The sequence below is a fragment of the Protopterus annectens genome, chromosome 8.part0, assembly GCF_019279795.1.
Source record: "Protopterus annectens isolate FY-2018-M chromosome 8.part0, PAN1.0, whole genome shotgun sequence".
NCBI classification, from domain to species: Eukaryota; Metazoa; Chordata; order Ceratodontiformes; family Protopteridae; genus Protopterus; species Protopterus annectens.
The window spans coordinates 1123566641-1123587140 of record NC_056741.1 but is presented as its reverse complement, the minus strand read 5'-3'; the positions used below and the strand labels follow the sequence as shown (position 1 = coordinate 1123587140).

The following is a 20500-nucleotide window of genomic DNA, read 5'->3' as shown; positions in this document are numbered from 1 at the left end:
TGGGAATCTTGAGGCAAAGTTATAACTGCCTCATGTACACAGACAACCCTCTCCTCCTCCCACATAACACAAACACTTGCGAGAGATGCAGCTATTTAGCCAAACTGGAGGCTGAGATCTCTCAACTCAGGACTGGCAAGACCAGACAGGAGGAGAAGGCAACTACACACACCACAAAACCAGCCTCACATAATGCTACCACTCCACTGAATCAAACACAAACACACAAAGACATACTCGGAGGCTCTGAGTAAAAATTTACCTAAACAGCAGAGGCCTCCAAAGCAGACACCCAAACAACTGCTACCTCAAGACACCCCACAAGCAACACATAAACCGCAAAAGCAGTGTGCAAAGCAGTCACAGCCCTTAAGGCCAAATACAACACCAAACATACTTGTCATAGGTGACTCCATAGTCAGACACACTGGCGTCCCACTCACCAGGCTGAACAAGGAGAGGGTCACAGTAAGCTGCCTATCGGGCGCTAGAATCCGCCACATAACACAAGCACTCGGGTCACTCCACGGCAAGTACAAATATGACACAGTCATTGTCCATGCTGGTGTGAACGACCTGAGACGTACCTCCCTGGACTACATGAAGAGAGACATAGAGGAGCTCTCTGATTATGTAGCCCAGGCAGGTATGACCCTAACCCTGAGCAGTATCCTTCCTTCACCAAGAATGATGCCACAATATAGAGACAAGATGATCAGCTTTAACAATTGGCTTAATGTCTGGTGTCATTCAAAGGGGATCCAGTGTCTGTCTGCCTGGGATGACATGCTTGACAAGCCACGCTGCTTCGCAAGGGACGGCTTGCACCTGTCACCCTGGGATTCCGGATATTGGCTAAGGCTCTTGCCACCCCATAGTGCCTTTTTAGGCAAGGCTCAAATTCTAAACCTACCACCCTAGAAAACAAAAATGGGAAGAAACTGAGGGTAATGCTGCTCAATGCCAGAAGTCTAAATCTCAAAATGCACGCACTCGAGGCCCTTCTCAGTATGGAGAACATCGATGTCTGTGCTGTAACTGAAACCTGGTTCAAGGCTCCTGAGAGCACCCGGCACTATTAGGTTTTACCTCATATCATGCGTTCCGGCCCCAAAACCCGGACCACACCACAAAAGGAGGGTGTATCCATATTCATAAAGGATACCCACACCTCCAGGTTGGTGGCAACGCAAGCTTGGAAACCATCCAGGTGCAACTAACCATAGGCAAAACTGCTCTACAAATTGTAGCATGCTACAGGCCACCCTCTCAAACTCAGGAACCCCACACAGCCTTCCTGAAGACACTGGAGGGTATAAATGTATCTCCAAACACCATCATATTGGGTGACTTCAACTACCAGAATATAGACTGGGAACATTACTCAAGCCCTAACTTTCTAGCCCAACGGTTCCTGGAGTTCATAAATTCAAATGCCATGGAACAGCTAGTCACTGTTCCCACGAGAGGAGAAAATATACTACATCTCATGGTCACAAACATGGGGACAAAATGCTCCACACCGGAAGTATATCCCTCATTGGTGAGATCTGATCATAAACTAATCTCACTGGAAATCCACATCCCCCCACCCCAAACAAAAAAGACCATAGTGAAGAACTTCTCTAAAGCAAACTTCACACTACTCAAGACTGGTGTGGTATCCTTCAAGGCCCCTGAGCCAGTGGAAACCACAACCCAAGCTGCGGAAGCCCTTACAAATGCCTTCTATGAACACCTCCAGGACTGCATGGATCAGGCAATCCCAAATAAAACCAAGACTCTTTCCACAAAGGGCAAACGTCCAGTCTGGTGGACCCCAGCCATTAACAAACTTTACAATAAGAGGAGAAAGCTATTACATGATAGAACAAAATCCATAAAAGGGAAGTCACCCCTGATCATTATTATTAAAAAATACGAGCACTCATAAAATCAACTAAGGCCAATTTTGAGAGAAAAATTGCCATGGATTCAAAGGACAATCATAAGGCCTTTTTCAGCTATGTTAGGAACCTGGGTGGAAACTCCCAGATATGCTCAGAATTAGTCCAAAATGATACAAAAATCACTGAACCCACAGACATTGCCAACATACTGGCAGACAGGTTCAGTGCAAACTTCACCCCTCTCCCCTAAAGGAGAGATAACTATCCCAGCCGAGTGTAGCCTCCCGGACATCTCAAATGCGCAGGTGAAAGCTGCTCTCTCTAAAGCTAAAAACACAGCATCAATGGGACCGGATGGTGTCCCCGGCTGTGTGCTACACGAGCTAAATGAGGAATTAAACCCGCACATAAGGCAGCTGTTTAATCTCAGCCTTACCACAGGATACGTGCCCAAGGAGTGGCATACGGTCCCACTCCACAAAGGCAGTGCCTCTACGGACCCTGGTAATTACCGCCCCATAAGCTTAACAAGTCTAGTCTGCAAAGCTATGGAGAGGATCATAATGGAGCTCATAAACAAAGATATAGGGGACTTGCAGACATTGGACCCGACCCAGTTTGGCTTTGTCAAGGGAAGATCATGCCTTTTGAACTTGGTCAACTTCTTCGAAACAGTCACCAAGGCCATTGATGAGGGAAAGGCAGTCCATACAGCCTACCTTGACCTTGCAAAGGCTTTCGACACAATACCCCACTCGGGTATTGTAGAAAAACTTACCAGCTTAAATGTAAACCCATATGTCAAAGATGGGTTGCAAACTGGCTTAAGGACAGAACCCACAGGGTTAGAGTTGCTGGCGCTATGTCAGACTCCAAGCCGGTCACAAGTGGTGTCCCACAGGGCTCGGTCCTTGGCCCCTATTGTTTGGCATCTACTTCTCAGAAGTACAGGCCAACATGGGAGGACTTTGGCTGACAAAGTTTGCAGACGACTGCAAACTGGGCGCCATAGTGGAAAGTGCATCGGACACGGATATCCTTCAGAAGGGACTCACAGAAACAGATAGCTGGTGCCAGAGCCATGGCCTGAAGTTAAACGCCAAAAATGTATAGTCATACCCTTCGGGAAAAACAAGGTAACCCCAAGCTACCATATAGGTGGCAATCCACTAAGCACAGAAGAGGTTATCAGGGACCTGGGGACCCAGGTTGACAGTGGCCTTTCTTTTGACACTCACGTTGCTAAAGTGGTTAGAAAGACCTTCTACATTGCCCACCTGATCATGAAGGGATTCACATCCAGATCTAGTGAGGTCATTGTTCCCCTGTACTCTTCACTTATCAGACCAATGATAGAGTACAATGCCCCATTCGGGATGTATCTCACCCGACATCTGCAGCAATTGGAGAGACCCCAAAAGTTCCTCACCAAAAGGATAAAGGGACTCCAAAATCTGTCATATGCTGCCAGATTGAAGAAACTCCAGCTCTATTCAGTCGCATACCGTCTGCTCAGAGGTGACATGTGCCTGACATACAAGGCCATGTCCAACCCGGAATTAATGGACATGCTCCACCTCAAAAAATCCAAATCCACCAAAACCACTAGAGCAAGTGACTTGAACCTTAGCACGGATATAAATAGGACGTGCTGGAGGGATAGATTTATCACTCAGACACTCCCTATGCTGTGGAATAAAATCCCGGTCCATGTGAGGCAGAGCACCTCACTGACTCTGTTCAAGAGAAATCTAGACCTGTGGATGGGAGATCGTAGGTTTACCCCGGGAATCATCTCTGTGTCACTGCTGGACAGAGGCACAACAAACTAATGGGCACAGTATTTTTTCATATAAGGGGTGGTGTAAGCCACAAAAATTTGGGCTAAGCTTATAAATGCCTTAGGGCAGATAGCCTAGTATAAACCTATGAACCTATGAAGGTATCAGATCAGACACACTTGATTTTGGAAGGTGACTCCAAACTTGGAACAGGTCCAGGAGACCACTCCCTTTGCTGCCTGGGTTCCAATGACCTTTGCATTTTTGAAGGGGTTTAAGCCACAGAAGTAAAAACAATAGTGGAGGAAGAAACTGGCAAAAGGCCCTTCGGGACTAAGTGTGTCACTAATTGTCCTAAAATTAAAGCTGGCACAGATCTCGCAAGCTCCTGCAAATTAGCATAGTGCATTAGTCCACTAGGCCACTCGGCCTCTATAAGAAGGGCCTAAACAATATACACACTCCCTGTGGGTATCGGAATTGGGTGTCTTATGCCCACAGGAAGTGCTTGCACGTCTTAAAACTGGTAGGCTTTTCAGCGATATCAGTAATTAAACAAAAGCCAACAGCAGCAATGAAAAGAGAGAAACTGTAAGTTATTGTATACAAAGAGTTTTTTTTTTTTTTTTTTTTTTTTTTAAAGCAAAGAATGAGAAAAAATAATCATGATCTACCAACAATGGTAGAAAAAATACCTTAAGAGGTACAGAAAGAATGAAAGCAGGCCTAGTACCAAAAATGGTACAAAAAATATCTAAACAGTATTCATGAAGATAAAAGAAAAAGTAGAGAGAGGAAGGGCTAGATAGATACAAACAGGAAATAGAAAAAATAAATTCTATTTTAGGCACCCTAGAGCTCGAAAGAATACAATCCTGAATGAATTGTTAGAGTGGCAAACCAGATAAGAGGGAATGTGGCAATCAAGAGGCATTGTGGATAAAGACAGGAGATCGAGATTCAGACCCAAGAAAGTAGAGAGACTGACCAAGCTGGATCCAAGGATTGGATCAGAGACCCATACATTTGGCAATGAATGAAAATGACATCAGATCATGCGTTTCCCAGTTATCGCTTTCTTCCTCATCACACCTACATTTGCCATATACCCAAGGAAAACATTCTTTGAAGTCTGCTTGGGGTATACAATACCTAAGCAAACACTTGTAAGGAAAAATCATAAACCTTCTACATTTTGTTGCATACTTGGGAGTCATACGCATGTTCTCCTATTGTTCCCTTGCAAATTGCTTTTCCAGTCTCTCTTCCAAATCTTTCCTTTCCTCCTCTGATTCTTACAGTTATCGTGCAATTTTGTATATTCTCTAATTATCCCCCTTTTGACACCAGCTTCTGTTCACGATTCGACTAAAAACATACTCTAACAATCCCAGTTAAGGAAGGCAGTCTCTAACTTGCAGTCCAAACTTCTTCTTGGCCTCATCCCACTCTGTTGCCTTTCTCTCCAGTTATGTGCTCAATATTTTTGGTTTCTTTACCAGTTTTCTCCAATTAATTCCAGCCCCCTTTTGCAAATTTTCTGTACCCCCACTTCCAGTCATCCCTACTGTCAATATCTACTTTCTCATCCCTACTGTCAATATCTACTTTCTCCATTTACATGGTTGGCTTAGTTCTTACTATCTGCAGCTTTATGCATCCAAACTCCAATTTTCGCCTTATTTGTTGGACTTCCTCAGTGCTTTATCATCCCTTTCCTCTTTGAATTATAACTTTCTGATTGCACTACATATATGAGCCTTAACTGTGTGGCTCTAATCTAAACTACTTTCTTCTACTGGATGATTATCATATGCCACTTAACTCTTGCCTTCCTTCCCTCACAGATAAATTTTTTCAGCTCTTCATTAATTACTGTGCACAACTTCTCTGGTTGATAAACATATGCCTGACCTGTACATAAAACTAGACAGACTAAACATTTTCACTGCTTGTATCTTACTAGCCATAAAGAACAGCTTTCAGATTCCCAGTTTTTGTATTATCTTTTTTGTCTCTTCCTACACATCCTTAGCTGCCATAACAGAAGCCTTTTTTAATTCAGACTCCTAAATACTTCATCAGATGTCCCCATAAATATGGGTATTTTCTGAACCAAGTTATGAGAGGGCACAGAGTTTACAACTATAGCCTTTGCTTAATTTTACATCCAAAAGAGACTTGAAACTATTTCATGCTCCACAATACTGAGATTTCCTTTTCCGGATTTATCACAAACAAAATAATATCTGCAAATAAAGCAAACTTTTCTTAATTATTTCTGAGTTCCTTATATTCTTTGCCAATGACTCTAAATATAAAAACAACAAAGGGGAAGGAGGACACCCCCATACCTGTTCCTCTGCTCAAATGACATACTGGAGAGGAACCCTCCCACTATAATTATTGCCTCCAATCCTTCTATATCCTCCTCATTAAACTTACTGTCTCAGGGCATGCAACTCCATCCATTGCCCTACTCATAAAATCCCAGTTTACTCTGTTGGATGTTTTCTCTATATCAAGACCCGCCAACAGCAGTAGTATTTTCTTGTATTCTGCTTTCCTCTGGACCATTATTGCTCTATTAATGTTGTCAAATGTTTGTCTCCCTTCCACAAAACCACACTGACCCATATCTATCAATTCTGTCAACATCTTCACCATTCTTTTGTCTAGTACAGACAAACACAATACAATTATGGTTTAAAATTGAAATGGGTCCATATGAAGTGGAATCAGGAGAGTCTTTACCCTCTTTGGATAATATAGCCACCAGAACTTTCTTCCAAGATGCTGGTGCTTCCCCCACTTTTAAAATTATTATAAAACAAAATCTTCCAGATCTTTATCACTTTCTTTCCTCCTAACTTCCAAACTTCCATATGAATACCAATTGTTCCTTGGAACTTCCCTGCAAATTGATTATACATCACTATTATCTTCTCTCCTCTCAGCTGTTGAGCCACCTCTTCTAATCTTGGCAGAATAAAGTGCTCAATAAACACTTCTATTTGTACTTTTTCTTGGTTCCCACATTCCTTTGCTTTATACAAATTTTCATAAAATTTCCAAAATATATCTACAGGAACTATGGCTATTTTTCTTGTCACAAGCCCCTACACTTGGCAGCAACCCCTTCTACTTCTGCTGCCTAAGTCATTGTTCCAAAGTTTTTATGCTGTGGAGCCATCAACAAATAGCTGCATAATAGCAATCGTTTTAAACTCGAAGTACTCCCTTATTTTCTCTTTAGCACTCTTCATTTGCTCCTTCTCTTGTTCTGAGAGATTCGCCTTACTCTGCAATGCTTTAAACCTTATCTGCCCCTTTAAATAATTCCTACTACTTGTTAACCATACATCTTTCTCTTATTTCTACCATACTGTTGAGTTGACGACCACCATAGGGATAATGCTGACGGAACTCACTGGAACCAACTTCTTTTCTGGATTTTTAACTCATCAAGTTGCTAGGACTCAAACCCGAGTTGACACAGAGAAATTATTAAACTCTATTTTCATTTTATACCATTCAGTAGCTATTCCTTCTGAAGAATTTCTATCCTCCATAACAACCTGAAAATAATTTACTCTACCCAATTCCTTAATTCTCTCCCTTTTTAACAGGTGGATGGAAAGCACTAGTGTCATATTTTTACTTCATTGTCTTGCATTTATCTTGTTTTTTTTATTGGCGCATGATCTGAAATAGTTATTGGATACACGTCCATTACATGCAAGTGTTCCTGTGAAATATAATGTATATCCGGCCCAGTTATTGTACTGATCTACGTCAACTCGTTGAAGGACCAAACTGTCGAAATCCATATCAACAACCTGGCTTGTTGAACCATTCTGACAGATTGCAGTACAGTGGTGATCGGGAAAGTTCTTTTCTCCACTGTTGTGCAAGCTCGGAGTTGATATAAATAATTACGGGGTGTGGGGGAGCTCCCCCCCCTGCAAAAACATTCTATTGTTGGCGGGTGTTGTGTGGTTGTACGTCAGTTTTTTAACTAACTGCATTTTGGACCATACAGTCTTGACTATATGGGTCTCAACAATGTAGTAGTTTGATAAACTGACATAGATCTATTGTACCCTGCTGACTGATATGTAAATTCTAGAGTTCCTACTACTGAACTCACATCTTCCATACCAAAATTTCTTTCATAAATTTCTTCCAAAATCTACCCACTTTTGTTATATTTTCCCTTCTAGTTCCCACTGATACAGCCTCTCTATTGGAAATTAAGTTCCAATCCCCACCTACAAGTAATATTCCCTTCTGAAAGCTGATGATCTCTACCATAACAGTTTTAGTGGTATATAAACATATGCCTTCGTAACCCTTCTCCCTTGCCAGTAGCACCTTACTACCACAATCTACCACTGCCTTTTTTCCTTCTTCTACAATTGGTGCCCCTTTAGCAATCAACATTACTCCAATTTTCCTTCGTCCTGGATATTCTGCTGAATATGCATCCTGAAATCTATTCTGCTGAATAACCATCCTGAAATCCTTCCTTTGTCAAATTCACATGCTGATTTATTTCCAAATGTGTCTCTTGAAGCATTATTTGCACTCTGTATTTGCTAGTAGAATATTCTTTTTGTCTATACCTGTAAGGCGAGTTACATTCCAAGATATTATGGACAAAGTAGCCCTTATAATAAAAAGCTACTATTCCCACTTATTACACATGACATTTTTTGAATGTGTATTTCCAACTTTTGCCTTACACAGACATGTTTGATAGCCTTATCTTTTATACAGTCTTTTCTTCTCATCTCCTTTTGCACCTCTTACATTTTTAAAGACTTTTTCCTTTAATGAAAACTCAAAGGCAAGAACATCCCCATCCCCTATTAACTTAAGAGGGGAACAAAAAATTATGTACTTTTTTCAACAAATGAAGACCAACCCTCCAGATAGGAACAATTGCCCCAAATCGGCAGCTACACTGTCAGGCATAACCTATTCCCAAATTATGGTTAACCATGCTAAAGCACATGTTACAGCCTGTGCTCCCACTTAAATTGCTGTCTGTTTTTCTGTCATCTCTATTCTACTCCCAGATGTAAAAAAAAAAACAGCTTGCACACTTTCTGAAAATATTAACTTTTAGCCCCAAGGAAAAAAAAAACACTGGCTACCTTTAAGAAAATAAATCATGCACTATTTTATTAAATGCATTAAAGTATTAAGACTGCTGAGGAGGCTACTATCTCTTATTCACTTGTTGTAATTTCATTTTTCGCTGAACTGTTTGCCACTGTACCTTTAAATTTTGTTTCCCTCAGCAAAGAATGATTAAACTATCAAGATTAATTGCTTGCACCTGCATGTAAAAGTAGTTGGTAATGAAGGGAAAAATACTAACAACTTTACATAAGCATGAAGGAATCTTCGTAAATTTCACTCGGAACAGAAAGTCATAACTTTCACTCAGAACAGAATATACAGAATGCCCTAGCTAACTGCCAGTGTCTTCTCTCACTGAGAACATTTGCTGATGGAAAATAAAAACAAGCTAATGTCTTTGCAGATGCAAGACGCTTAGCATTTTTCATGGCTTTTGTCATTTTGTCTTATTTTTCAAGCTTATTTGCTAACAAAAATATTTGTTTATAGCTTGAACAAAGGACATTATTGTAGACATCTACACTTGTAAAAACAAGAAACACTATCATCTTAATCCTACATATAACGCATGCTTTGAAACGCTATGCTCTCTAGCTCTAAGAATTCTCTATTGCTTTCAGTCTAACAATCTCTCTTTTTTAACAGATCATTCAGTTCCATCATAACTACTTCCCAATCCTTTATTATATCCCCTTCAGTATAATTTCCGTAAATCCCTTTTCACATTCTCAAACCATGTCATTATTATTCTCTTTCCTTAGTCAATACACTAGGAAGTGTCAGAGCTTTCCTCTAATCTTGAGCTAGCATTTTGAAACAGAGGTGAGGCAAACACTTCACTAGATAACTATGTTCCTATGACACTCCTGTGATATATACCCTTTATCTAATCTTGTCCAGCTATCTTTTTGTGAAAAACAGGTGCATTCTATGTCCCTATTTAGGATGCATGACATACCCGCCAGCCCAAAAGTCTTCAAGTGAAGTGTAATAAAACTTCCTTTCTTTAGATATTGCCACTCTCCTTATTAGCCCCTTTGAGATGTCTGTTATATGTGTGATTATATTTTAATGTCCACTTACTATCAGTACCCTTTGCTGATAGGTCACCCCTTGCTGATAGGTCATCTCACTGAGAACTTGCTGATAGGTCATCTCACTGAGAACTCTCTAATTCACCATGTCCCATTCAGGGAGGCAGGTGTGTGTGTGTGTGTATATATATATATATATATATATATATATATACACACATATATATATATATATATATATATATACACACATATATATATATATATATACACACACACACACACACACACATATACGTGCATAAATACATACACACACACACACACCAACTACTGTAACTCTTTCCCCTGCCAGTAAGTTCTTACCATTACAAATCTACCTAAGCGGTCCTTTTTTCCTCTTTTTTGTCATACATGCATTTCTGTTTATTAGCATCATAACTCATCTTCTTGCACATGCATTTTGCTGCTGAATAAACCTTTCCTAAATCCATTTCATATTAAATTACACTCTTCTCTGGTCAGCTCTCTCTCCAGTAATATTACCACCTGAATCTCATGACATATATTAGAATCTTTCTAACTTTTCACTGGCTAGCAAGACCAGTTTTTTTCCCAGTAAACATTTTCTTTCTAAACATTTGGATTCCACACACCACCCCCTTTACAAGCAACTGCATTTATTTATTTTTATGTACAGCCACAGCCTGATAAATTAATGTTTTGTTCAACTTTTAACTACTCTAAACAAGAATTCTATTAACCACCACTTCCTTAGTCCTCACTAATTTTCTCAAACTTTTTTACTCTCATTCCTGTCAGTGTATCACTAAAACTCATCTATCTTTTTTTTTTGTCTCATATCACTCAGTTTTAAATTCTACATATCATGGGTATTTTTCCTTATATTTCCTCCTTTAAGTACTCAGAGCTCTTTTGAAGGAATCACAGCTGCTGTGCAGACAGTTGATTGCTTGGACGGTCTAAATTAGAGGTTTCCTCTCTGCTGACTGACAGGTCAATTTACCTCATCTGGGTAACCTCAACAACAGCCTACCAAACTGTGTTTAATACTACTGCCCCTTCATAACATAACATGCCCCTTGGTCGGTCTCTGCTTAACGAGTGAATGGAGTACAAAGCGTCCCATAAAATTTGAAAGTATAGGAACCAACCCATTTTACTTATTGAAATTTTAAAGGCCCAACTTTTAAACTTTTCTGAAAAGATTTAAGCAGAAAACCTCTCTTACCTTAGTTCTAAACATAGAGTGATCACATCAAGGGAAGAAAAGGTACCCTTTATCGTCAGCATTTTCACAGATTTTACATTACAGCATACAGACATATGTGCTTAACAAATCTCTCTCTTTAGTTTCAGTCTCAGTGACCAGTAGTAACTGATCCACTGGCAAAGTGGCTCATTCTTTTTGAGAAGGCATGGACCACCTGTCATCTATTTTAACATAAAAGACTTCAATGGCATTCTTTCAGGCACTCTTTTCTTGAGCTGGGTTTCCCTCCTTTCACCTTGCACCCTGACTGCAGGAATCTTCTCTCTCCGAGTTTTGTCCATAAGTTCTCACCTCTTGCAGAGCCTTGTCCGCTTCAAAAAATGTCTTGGTTCCTCCATGGGAAGAAGATTTTCATGCTGACTTGATTAAACTTATACAATGGAGCACTTTCTTCACACAGTTTACTAACCAGCATGAATTTGTTTTTCTGTGTGTGGTGTATGTGGAATAATCATAATCTACATAAATATTAGCGCCAATATGCACCTTTTTTCCTTTTCAATAAAGGCTAGACAGGATCCTGGCATTCAGAGGATAATTCTGCAACTTCACTAGTACTGATCTGGGGTTTCTCCTTGCAGATTCCTCCAGGTACATTAATTTCTGTGCATCCTTTCAATCAAAACATCTCCCTCTGGAAAATCAGTTCATTGGCATAGCTGCTTTCTCATAAAAAGATAGTCATTTTCTGTTTTTCAAGCAAATTAGCAAAACGTATCTCTCAGCTTTATCCTCCAAATCTGCTAGCTTTTCTATGAATTCTTCTTGCTGTACTTACATTTCCATTATTTTCTCCTTTAATTCCATTTCAGTCTTCTGGGATGCAATGATCTCATCTCTGCAGAAGGTAAATGTCTCCTCTATTTCCTCCATCCTCTTACTGTTTGATCTAGTACAATCAGAGCTTGACTGAGCTTCATTATGTCCTCATATATTTAATCTATCCTTTTCTGCAGAGATAGAGTTTCTCTTTCTTCACAAGTTCGAGTTATTTCTCAAGTTTCTAATCACGTGCTTCACTGGTCCCACAGACAGTTTATCTTCTTCCAGCTAATATCTTTTTTCCCCTGTTTTTTCTTCCTCTGCTTAGGCATCCAAGGTGATCAGGCAACATAAACTACAGTTTAATTGAATATTTCACTCAAATACAGGCGTTTTACTATACTTTATCACTGTCTGTGTGGGAGAGTGGTTTCAGTAACATTTAACTGGTAAAAAACATAAAAGTAGTTCTGAAATGCCCTTATAAAATACAAAACTACTTATGATAGATCTGAAAATTGTCCCTCTCTTACAACTTCCTCCATCCACCCACCTTAGGGCTGTTTGATCTAGAGTCTCTTCTATTCTATCCTCTTTCTTCTTTTCTTAGCCAAGTGCTATAAAAATTAGAACATGGGAAGTGTGGTACACATGATGGAAAAGGGGGGTTCCTAGCAACCTGGGAAAGTCTGATGTGCTAAGTGGCCTAATACCCGTGTCATCAGTCCTGTTGGTTATAGAAGACTGACATTTTTCATTAAAGTAAGTTACATAAACAACAGTTGTGTAAAATCTTACCATAACGATAGATGTCCTTCTCTTCTATGTTGCAGTACTCTTTACATGTGGAAAGTCCTCTGTCCAACGACCCGATGTCCAGCCAGTATACAACAGCTTTTATCTACTGCAAGTATGTGGGATGTCGCACATATATACTGACAATGTCAGCCATAAAAGGACATCCGCACATACAATCCTCAGAAATGAAATGCCTCAGAAGAAACACCAGAACTAAGGAACACTAATAAGCCATCCAAGGAAGGAACACGATACAGAATACTGCGACATAGAAGAGAAGGACATCTATGGTTATCTTAAGATTTTACACAACTATCCTATGTCCTTCTATTCAATGTTGCAGTATTTTTAACATGTGGGAGAATACCAAGCTTAGTAGGAAGCCTGGGAGGAGGAAGGAGCAGAGGAACTTTGCACTTAAGAATTTTCAACAAAGCCATGAAGAATAGTTCTAGCAAACCCTACTCTTGATTTGGAAATGGTGTCCAACTTGTAATGTTTGGTGAAAGTGCGCATAGACCACCATGTAGCAGCCTCCAGAATAGGATCAGTATCCAGGCCTTTAAATAATGTCCCAGAGGAAGCGGCAGATCTAGTGGAATGAGCTCTAATAGGCACAGGCTGTGCACCAAGAGACTTAACATGGAAATTATAGCAAAACACAATAGCCTTGGAAATCCAAAAAGAAACTGTTGTTTAGAGACAGGCAGACCCAGAGCCCTGGGGTGGAAAGAAACAAAGAGCTGATCAGATTTCCTGATAGATTCTATTTAGATAAGACTAAGGCTAAGTTGTCTATGTACATCCAAGGTATGCAAGATCCTTTCACTAAAGGACTGAGAAGAGAAGGTGGGCAATTAAATACACTGATTAAGAGACTTCATTCACCACCTTAGGCATAAGAGGAGGACTGCTACACAATGAAACCCTATCCTTGTGGAAAACCAAGAAAGATGGGAAGCCATCAAAGCCTGAATCTCCAAATCTTCCTGGCAGAAGTCAAGGCTAACAAAGTACTGTCTTCCAAGTACAAAACTTTAAAGAAGCTGAGGCTGTAGGTTCAAAAGGAGCCACAGTAACCTTCTCTAAGACACAGTTCTAATCCCAAGAAGGTGGAACTGTTTTCCTGGAAGGTTTAATATGTACGATGCCTGTAAGAAAAAAGTTTTACCTCCACTATGGATGCTAAAGTGGAGTAATGGCAGACATGCAGAAATACCGGACAACTTGTGAACTTTCACTGATGAGTAAGACAAGTTGCTGTTAAGTAATTCACACAAGTAAGAAAGAACTACTGGAATAACCATTGAAAATGGATCCAGATTTCTTGAAAGACACCAGATGGAAAACTTCTTCCATCTGGATAAGTAAGATTTTCTAGTATTGGGTTTCCTGGTCTCCTGCAGAACCTCAAGTACATCCTGTGAAAAAAAGTGCCTGAAAGGAATCAAAAGTTGATCGCCCATAGGGTCAGCTGTAAGGTTGACAAATGTGGATGAAGCAGACATCCCTTGCCTTGTGTGAGTAGGTTCACTCTGTAGGGTTAAGTTGTGATGATTGCCCTTGGCTAAATGCAGAAGAGGGAACCAATGCTGTCTAGGCCAAAAGGGAGTCACCAGCAAGATTTTTGGTTTGTCCTGCTAATCTTCAGCAGAACTTTCTGAATGAGAGGGAAGGGGGCAATGCATATAGAAACATCCCCTTCCATGAGAAAGACAGGGCGTCTACCTTCCAAGGCAGAGGATGTGAAACGATGTTGTCTGTTCAGAGGGAAGGCAAACAGATCCAGAACAGGGATACCCCACCACTGGACCAAGTGCAGAAACACATCCCTGTGAGGCATCCATTCATGGGATTGAGTCATGGAGCTGCTTAAGGTGTCTGCTACAATTTTTTGAGCAGATGAAATGCAAACCGCAAGGAGAGTTACCTTGTACTGAATTGCCAGTTCCTCATGCCCTGACAGCAAACCTGCAAAGAAGGTTAAGACTTTGCTTGTTTATATACCAGAGAACAATGGTGTTGTCCGTAAATACTTTCAGACGGCCTGGCTGAAAGAAAGGATGAAAAGTCTTTAGAGACGGAATCAAAGCCCTCATTCCCTTGATGTTGATAGTCTCTCTCCTTTGAGATGGAGACCAAAGCCCCTCAACCTTCTTCAAAACAAATATTGATGCCCACCCTGTGTCTAAGACATCTGTGAACAGATGCGAGATGTCTGGGGCAGTTATAAGCTGTTGAATACACCAAAGAAGCTCTGTTTTTAGTCAGGGGAGGAGAGGAATCACAAACTCTAGAGGGTGAGCACTGGAACCACTGCAATTTCCTCGTTGGAGTTTTGTAAAGGGCAGCATGGGAATTGTGGAAGCCATGAACCCAAGAAGTCTTAGAAACTCCATGGCTGTAATGGAGGGGAGAGGCAGAAGGTTTTCCAGAAAGACAAAGAGACTGAACCTCATCCATAAGAAGAAACACAATCATAAGGTCTGTACTGAACCTGCACCCTAGGAACGATGTGATCCTATGATGGAGTCAGAAAGGAGTTTTTGAAATTTATGGTGAACCCCAGACTCTGAAGGAGATGAATGGGCACCTGCAAGTTTTGAGACAACTGGTCTGACAGAGCAGCCAGGAAAAGATCATCATCCAGTTATGGTTATACCTGGATACCCCTGACTCTCAAGAAGGCAATCACAGGGCCAAGCACTTTGTGAATACCCTTGGGGCAGTGAAAAGCCCAAAGGGCAAGGCAAAGAACTGAAAGTGCAAAGAACCCACAGAGAAACGTGAAATTTCTTGTACAGAAGATGGATAGGAGTATGTAGATAAGCATCTCTGATGTCTAGAGAAGCCAAGCAAGACAGAGTTGAAATCAGAGGAAACAAGAGTTCGTAAAAACAGCATGTGGATAGATGGCACTTCTAGAAAAGTGTTTAAGTGTGAAAGATCTAGGATTGGTCTCAAAGGACCATCCTTTCTGGGAACCAGACACATCCTTGAGTAAAACCCTCTGCCTCTCCAATCCATTGGCATGTGCTGAATTGTGCCTTGACAGTGTAGCTGAGATAGACCCTCTGGAAACAAATTCAGTTGACTTGAATTGGGCTGTGGAATTCCCATGAAAGAAGAGATAATTTTCCAAGTCATGAATTATCCTTCTTGGATAATAGACAGAACCCAGGAATCCTGAGTGATCCTTGCTCAAGCTGGAAGAGAAAAAGATAGATGAAGAGGTAGAAGGGTAAAAACTGGAAGAGACTGCTGGTAGTCACAGAGAGCTGGGCCTGGTTTGAAAGGGCTGCTGGGTGGAAGGAACAGAAGCAGTAGATGTAGATTATGGAGACCTAACAGAATTTGTAGGCCTGGAAGCAGACGCAGCAGACGAGCAAACTGGTCTAACAAAAGACGTCTTAGCAGGAAAATGGAACTTAGAAACAGGAGAAATGAACAAATGCTTCAAATCTTGAAGTTCCTTTCCTTTCTCTTGCAGAGACTAAGTCTGCAGCTGCAGAGCCAAAACAGCTGAATTATCCAAAGGAGCATCTAGCAATTTTGTTTTAATGTCATCTGGCAATGGTTGAAGCCTCAACCAAGAATGTCTCATATGTACAGAACCAGATGCAGCAGCTCTGGATGACGCCTCAACAGCATCACAGCTGCACTTAATGGAATGTCTAGCTATTTATGAAGGAGCTGTCAAAACAGACAAAACCTGACTTTTAATCTCAGAGTCTGGTAATTGAATAAGAGCTTGTGAAGCCTGGCAAAGTAGAGCCAAGGAATACCTAGACATACGAGTTTGGTAATTCATTGCTCTGACTGCTAAAGTGGAAGAAGTGTAAACTTTTTTACCAAATTTCTCCAGAAATGTGCTCTCCTTAACAGATGGAAGAAGTTTAGGAGGAGACAACTAGGAAGACTTACCAGAAGCTATGGAAACAACAGCTGGATCAGCTGAAGAACACTTATAGAGGAACTTGCAATCAACACGCACCTTGTAGAATTTGTATGGCCTCTTGAGGGCAGGAGCCTGAGAATCAGGGATCTTAGAAGAGGAAGCAAAAGCATCCAGAACAGCTGGCAGGACTGGAGACACAGTAGAAGGACAAGGAACTTCCATTTGCAAAAGGTCATATAGCTTTTTTTGCATTTCAGAAATTTGTGAACAGTCCCATTTGAAAAAGTCTCTCATCTCATTTTGTTAATAGTTACACCAAAAGAAATCCCTTCTACCAGAGAACCCCCCCCCATTAGATTCCTCCTCTGGAAATGCATATTCTAGAGGAGATGTAATTTGTGTAGAGTATGCTAAGGGATCTTCAACAGAGGAAAAGTCATCACTATCAGCAGACATAACCTGCTCCCTAACTCTTTGAATAAGAAAAGATGTAAAAGAGGAACAGGAATAGAAAAGGAAGGCTACAAAGCCATTAGAGCCTTAATTAAACCCCAAGAGAAAGCATCTCAGGCAGATGGAGGAGTGGAAGAGACCTGAGAGTGTCTAGTCTTTTGCTTTTTCTTAGCATGCATTTCTGCATGAGGAGAAGTCGGGGAACCCGACATAGGTCTAACATCCGGAATAGTCTCTGGCTGATCCCTACCAGGAGTGGAAGGAACATCCCTGGGGCCCTCAAGCACAGTGAGCCACAGTTTCCCTTGTCCACCCAAAACGGACGTCTGCAGAGTCTCTGAGAATGTGCCTAGGTCAGATTCCTTAGCAGCTTCCAGTGAGGTACCCACTGCAGAACTAGACCAGACCTCCAAACACAACACTGGATCTTCACTGACCTCAAGGGATATGTTGGAAGTAAGAAGCACAGCCGAAAAGGACTCAGGCCTAGGTTTGCTAACTTTCCTCTGCCGAAGGACCCATGGAACCCTACATAACTTCTTTAGACAGATATTTAAGACACTGATTCTCTAATAGAGATTTAAAGTCAAAAGCTAGCTATGCAAAATTTTAGGAACAAAGGCCTGACAAACAGAACAGGAATGGTGGTTGTGATTGGGGCCTAGGCAGAAAAGACAAAGGTCATGGCTATGTTTATGTGGAATCTGCCTTCCACACCCACACTTGCCTTCCTGGATAACATGAACTAATTACAAAAGACAGTAGCAAAGAAATAAATCCCCAAAGGGGCACTTATGTGAAAGCTGGTAGCAACAAATAGAATCAGGCAGCAGACCAATGTACAAATCCAGCATTTCGAATGGTGGCAGAAAAGTTCTGAGGATTGTACATGCGAACATCCTTTTATGGCTGATGATGTCAGTACATACGTGCAACATCCCATGTACTTACAGTAGCTAAAAGCTGTTGTATACCGGCTGGACATTAGGTCGTTGGGTGGAGGACTTCCCACATATAAAGAATATTGCAACACTGAACAGAAAGACATCTTTTGTTTCTCCAGCAGAATTTCTGAAAAAAAATGCACAGCTCTGCTTTTATTCATGCTTGAATTTAAGCATTTAAACTAACTGCAGTGTTTCCTGACATTTCATATCATTCTGTTAAACCCATTTATAGAAATCTTTCAAAAGCCACATCACGTACATTTTCTTCTGGCAGGTATAAAATGTTTTGAATATGTTAATCTTGTAAACCTAGCAGTTTCAGTGCCTGGTCTCTCGCACACAGATTCTGGTAGTATGGCCTCCAATCTCAAATACAAGAACCACAAAACATTTCAACAGAAAGCAGCTTGAAAAAAAATTGTTTTCTGCAGCTGAAGCTGCAACTATTTCACAAGATGTTTTCTGTGTGTGAGCTGTTCTTGTATTTTATCTTCCCAATGCTGTCTGCCTGCATCTGTAATTATCATTGCGTAGCCAATTCGCTGAGTTCTAGTATTTGACACCTTCTCTACTGCCTGGTCCACATCTTCACCTCCAGCTCCTCCTTAACTAGTGACCAGAGTGACTCAGGAGCATTCACCTGCATCTTAGAAATTCACCTATTTCCAGCATCTTCTGAGTTGACTTGTCACCATTTTTCCAGAATATTTACAATCTTTTGGGATTTTTTTTGGTAATATTTCTTTACTCAAAGCACATTCCAACATATGCAAGTTAGCTTTCTAATATCGCACTCAACACTCAACCCCTTCAGGAAAATACCTGTTAGCAACCCAGAGTACGGGAATTACCTGTCGTCATGGCCAAATTTCTACATATGTACATTTATGACCTCAGGCATCCTCTAAAAGCAAGACAACATAACACAAAAGTAAATGCCAACAGTACTTTTTTTTTCAGAGGGGGGTCATAACTTCTGAATTCTTTCACAACCTTTTTCAAAGGGCAAACCCAAAAGTACTGATCCCAGCACCATTCTGACCAATCTTGCTCTTTACACTGCATGATAAATCAGTACTTTCCACCATTAAGCCACATCAAAGCTGTAAATCAAAAACTGAACCATAAACCACAAAAGAAAAGAATGGTGAGCCGAGAAGAGTGTGTTTAGCACTTTCATCCTTTAATAATTACAGAACTTCCTCAGAACCTGGTTCTGCAATTATTAAAGGACGAAGATGCTAAACACACATTTCTCAGCTCACCGTTCTTTTCTTTTGTGGTTTATGCTTTCCACTGCTCCCTGTGACAGTCTGACATGCCCCTTGACCAATAAAGCATAGTTCTGAACTTTCTGATTCACATGACTATTAGCCACTTACTACACTATACTACAAGGATATGCATACCAAATTCCATACCCATGGCATAAATGGTGCCAAAACCATTAGGGTTCAAGATGAATCCCAACATTACACGCATATATACAGTACAGCAGGCTTTAGTGGCAAGGTCTATGCCCCACAACTCCAAGGTCTGGGGTTTAGTCCTATCTTTCACTCCCGGGATGTGAAGATTTGTATGCTCTCCCCATATCTGCACAAGTTTTCACAATGCAATCCAGTTCCTCCCATCCCCCGAAAACATGCAGGATGACTGATCACACTGTTCCAGATCGCGACTAAAAAGGATAAACAAAATAAGTAGATTGAATTCAGTTAGCAAGTAAATTAAAATCAAACAAATATTTTTGCAGAAATACATTACACACACACACACACACACACACACACACCCATATATATATATATATATATATATATATATTTTTTTTTTTTTTGGTGCAAGTGTGTATATCCATGTGTGTGTCAAATTGTATATGCATATGCGCACACAAATATACATACACTGTGTATTTAAAAAAACAGAAAATACATAAAACAAATGCATGCACCATGTATACATGGAATCCTATTTAGCCAAAAAATAAACTTAAGACTGCATACCAAATAAACACATTTAATACCAGAATTTTTTTTGTGTGTGTGTGTGTGGGGGGGGGGGGGGGGGGGTTAGGCATGAGAAAATAGACAACAGGCTGAAGTTCAAAAATATACCCCTTACCAAGAAGCTACATTTTACCTACCTGTTCCAAGCTCCTTCACCACTCTCATCCAACACACACTCAGCCAAGCAACGCATTCCCCGTTTAACATTATGCTTTGCCAGAAAAGGGCGCTTTGATTCAGCCTCTGCCAAAATACTGAACAACTTGTGCATGTTAGCAAGAGTTTCCTGGAAAAAAATATATCAATGTATCACTATATCATTTAAATCAATCACACTGTGATGTTTACAACCGTAAATAAATTTTTATCCAACTGTTGCTTATCTTTCAAATTTCTCAAGTGACAGCAAAACAGATTTCTTTTTATTTGAACTTTCTAAAATAACAGTTTCTACAGTTTAATAGAATGTTAAACCAGTGTCTTTACT

At 40.5% G+C, this 20500-nt stretch overlaps 1 protein-coding gene across 1 annotated transcript in view; it reads right to left on the bottom strand.

The window, feature by feature from the left end:
* Window positions 1–20500, bottom strand: part of TDRD10 (tudor domain containing 10) — a 1185287-nt gene that overhangs the window by 194925 nt on the left and 969862 nt on the right. The window contains exon 11 of the mRNA XM_044079377.1: window positions 20151–20299. Coding sequence (XP_043935312.1) covers window positions 20151–20299 — 149 coding nt within the window. The remainder of the gene's footprint in view (window positions 1–20150; window positions 20300–20500) is intronic.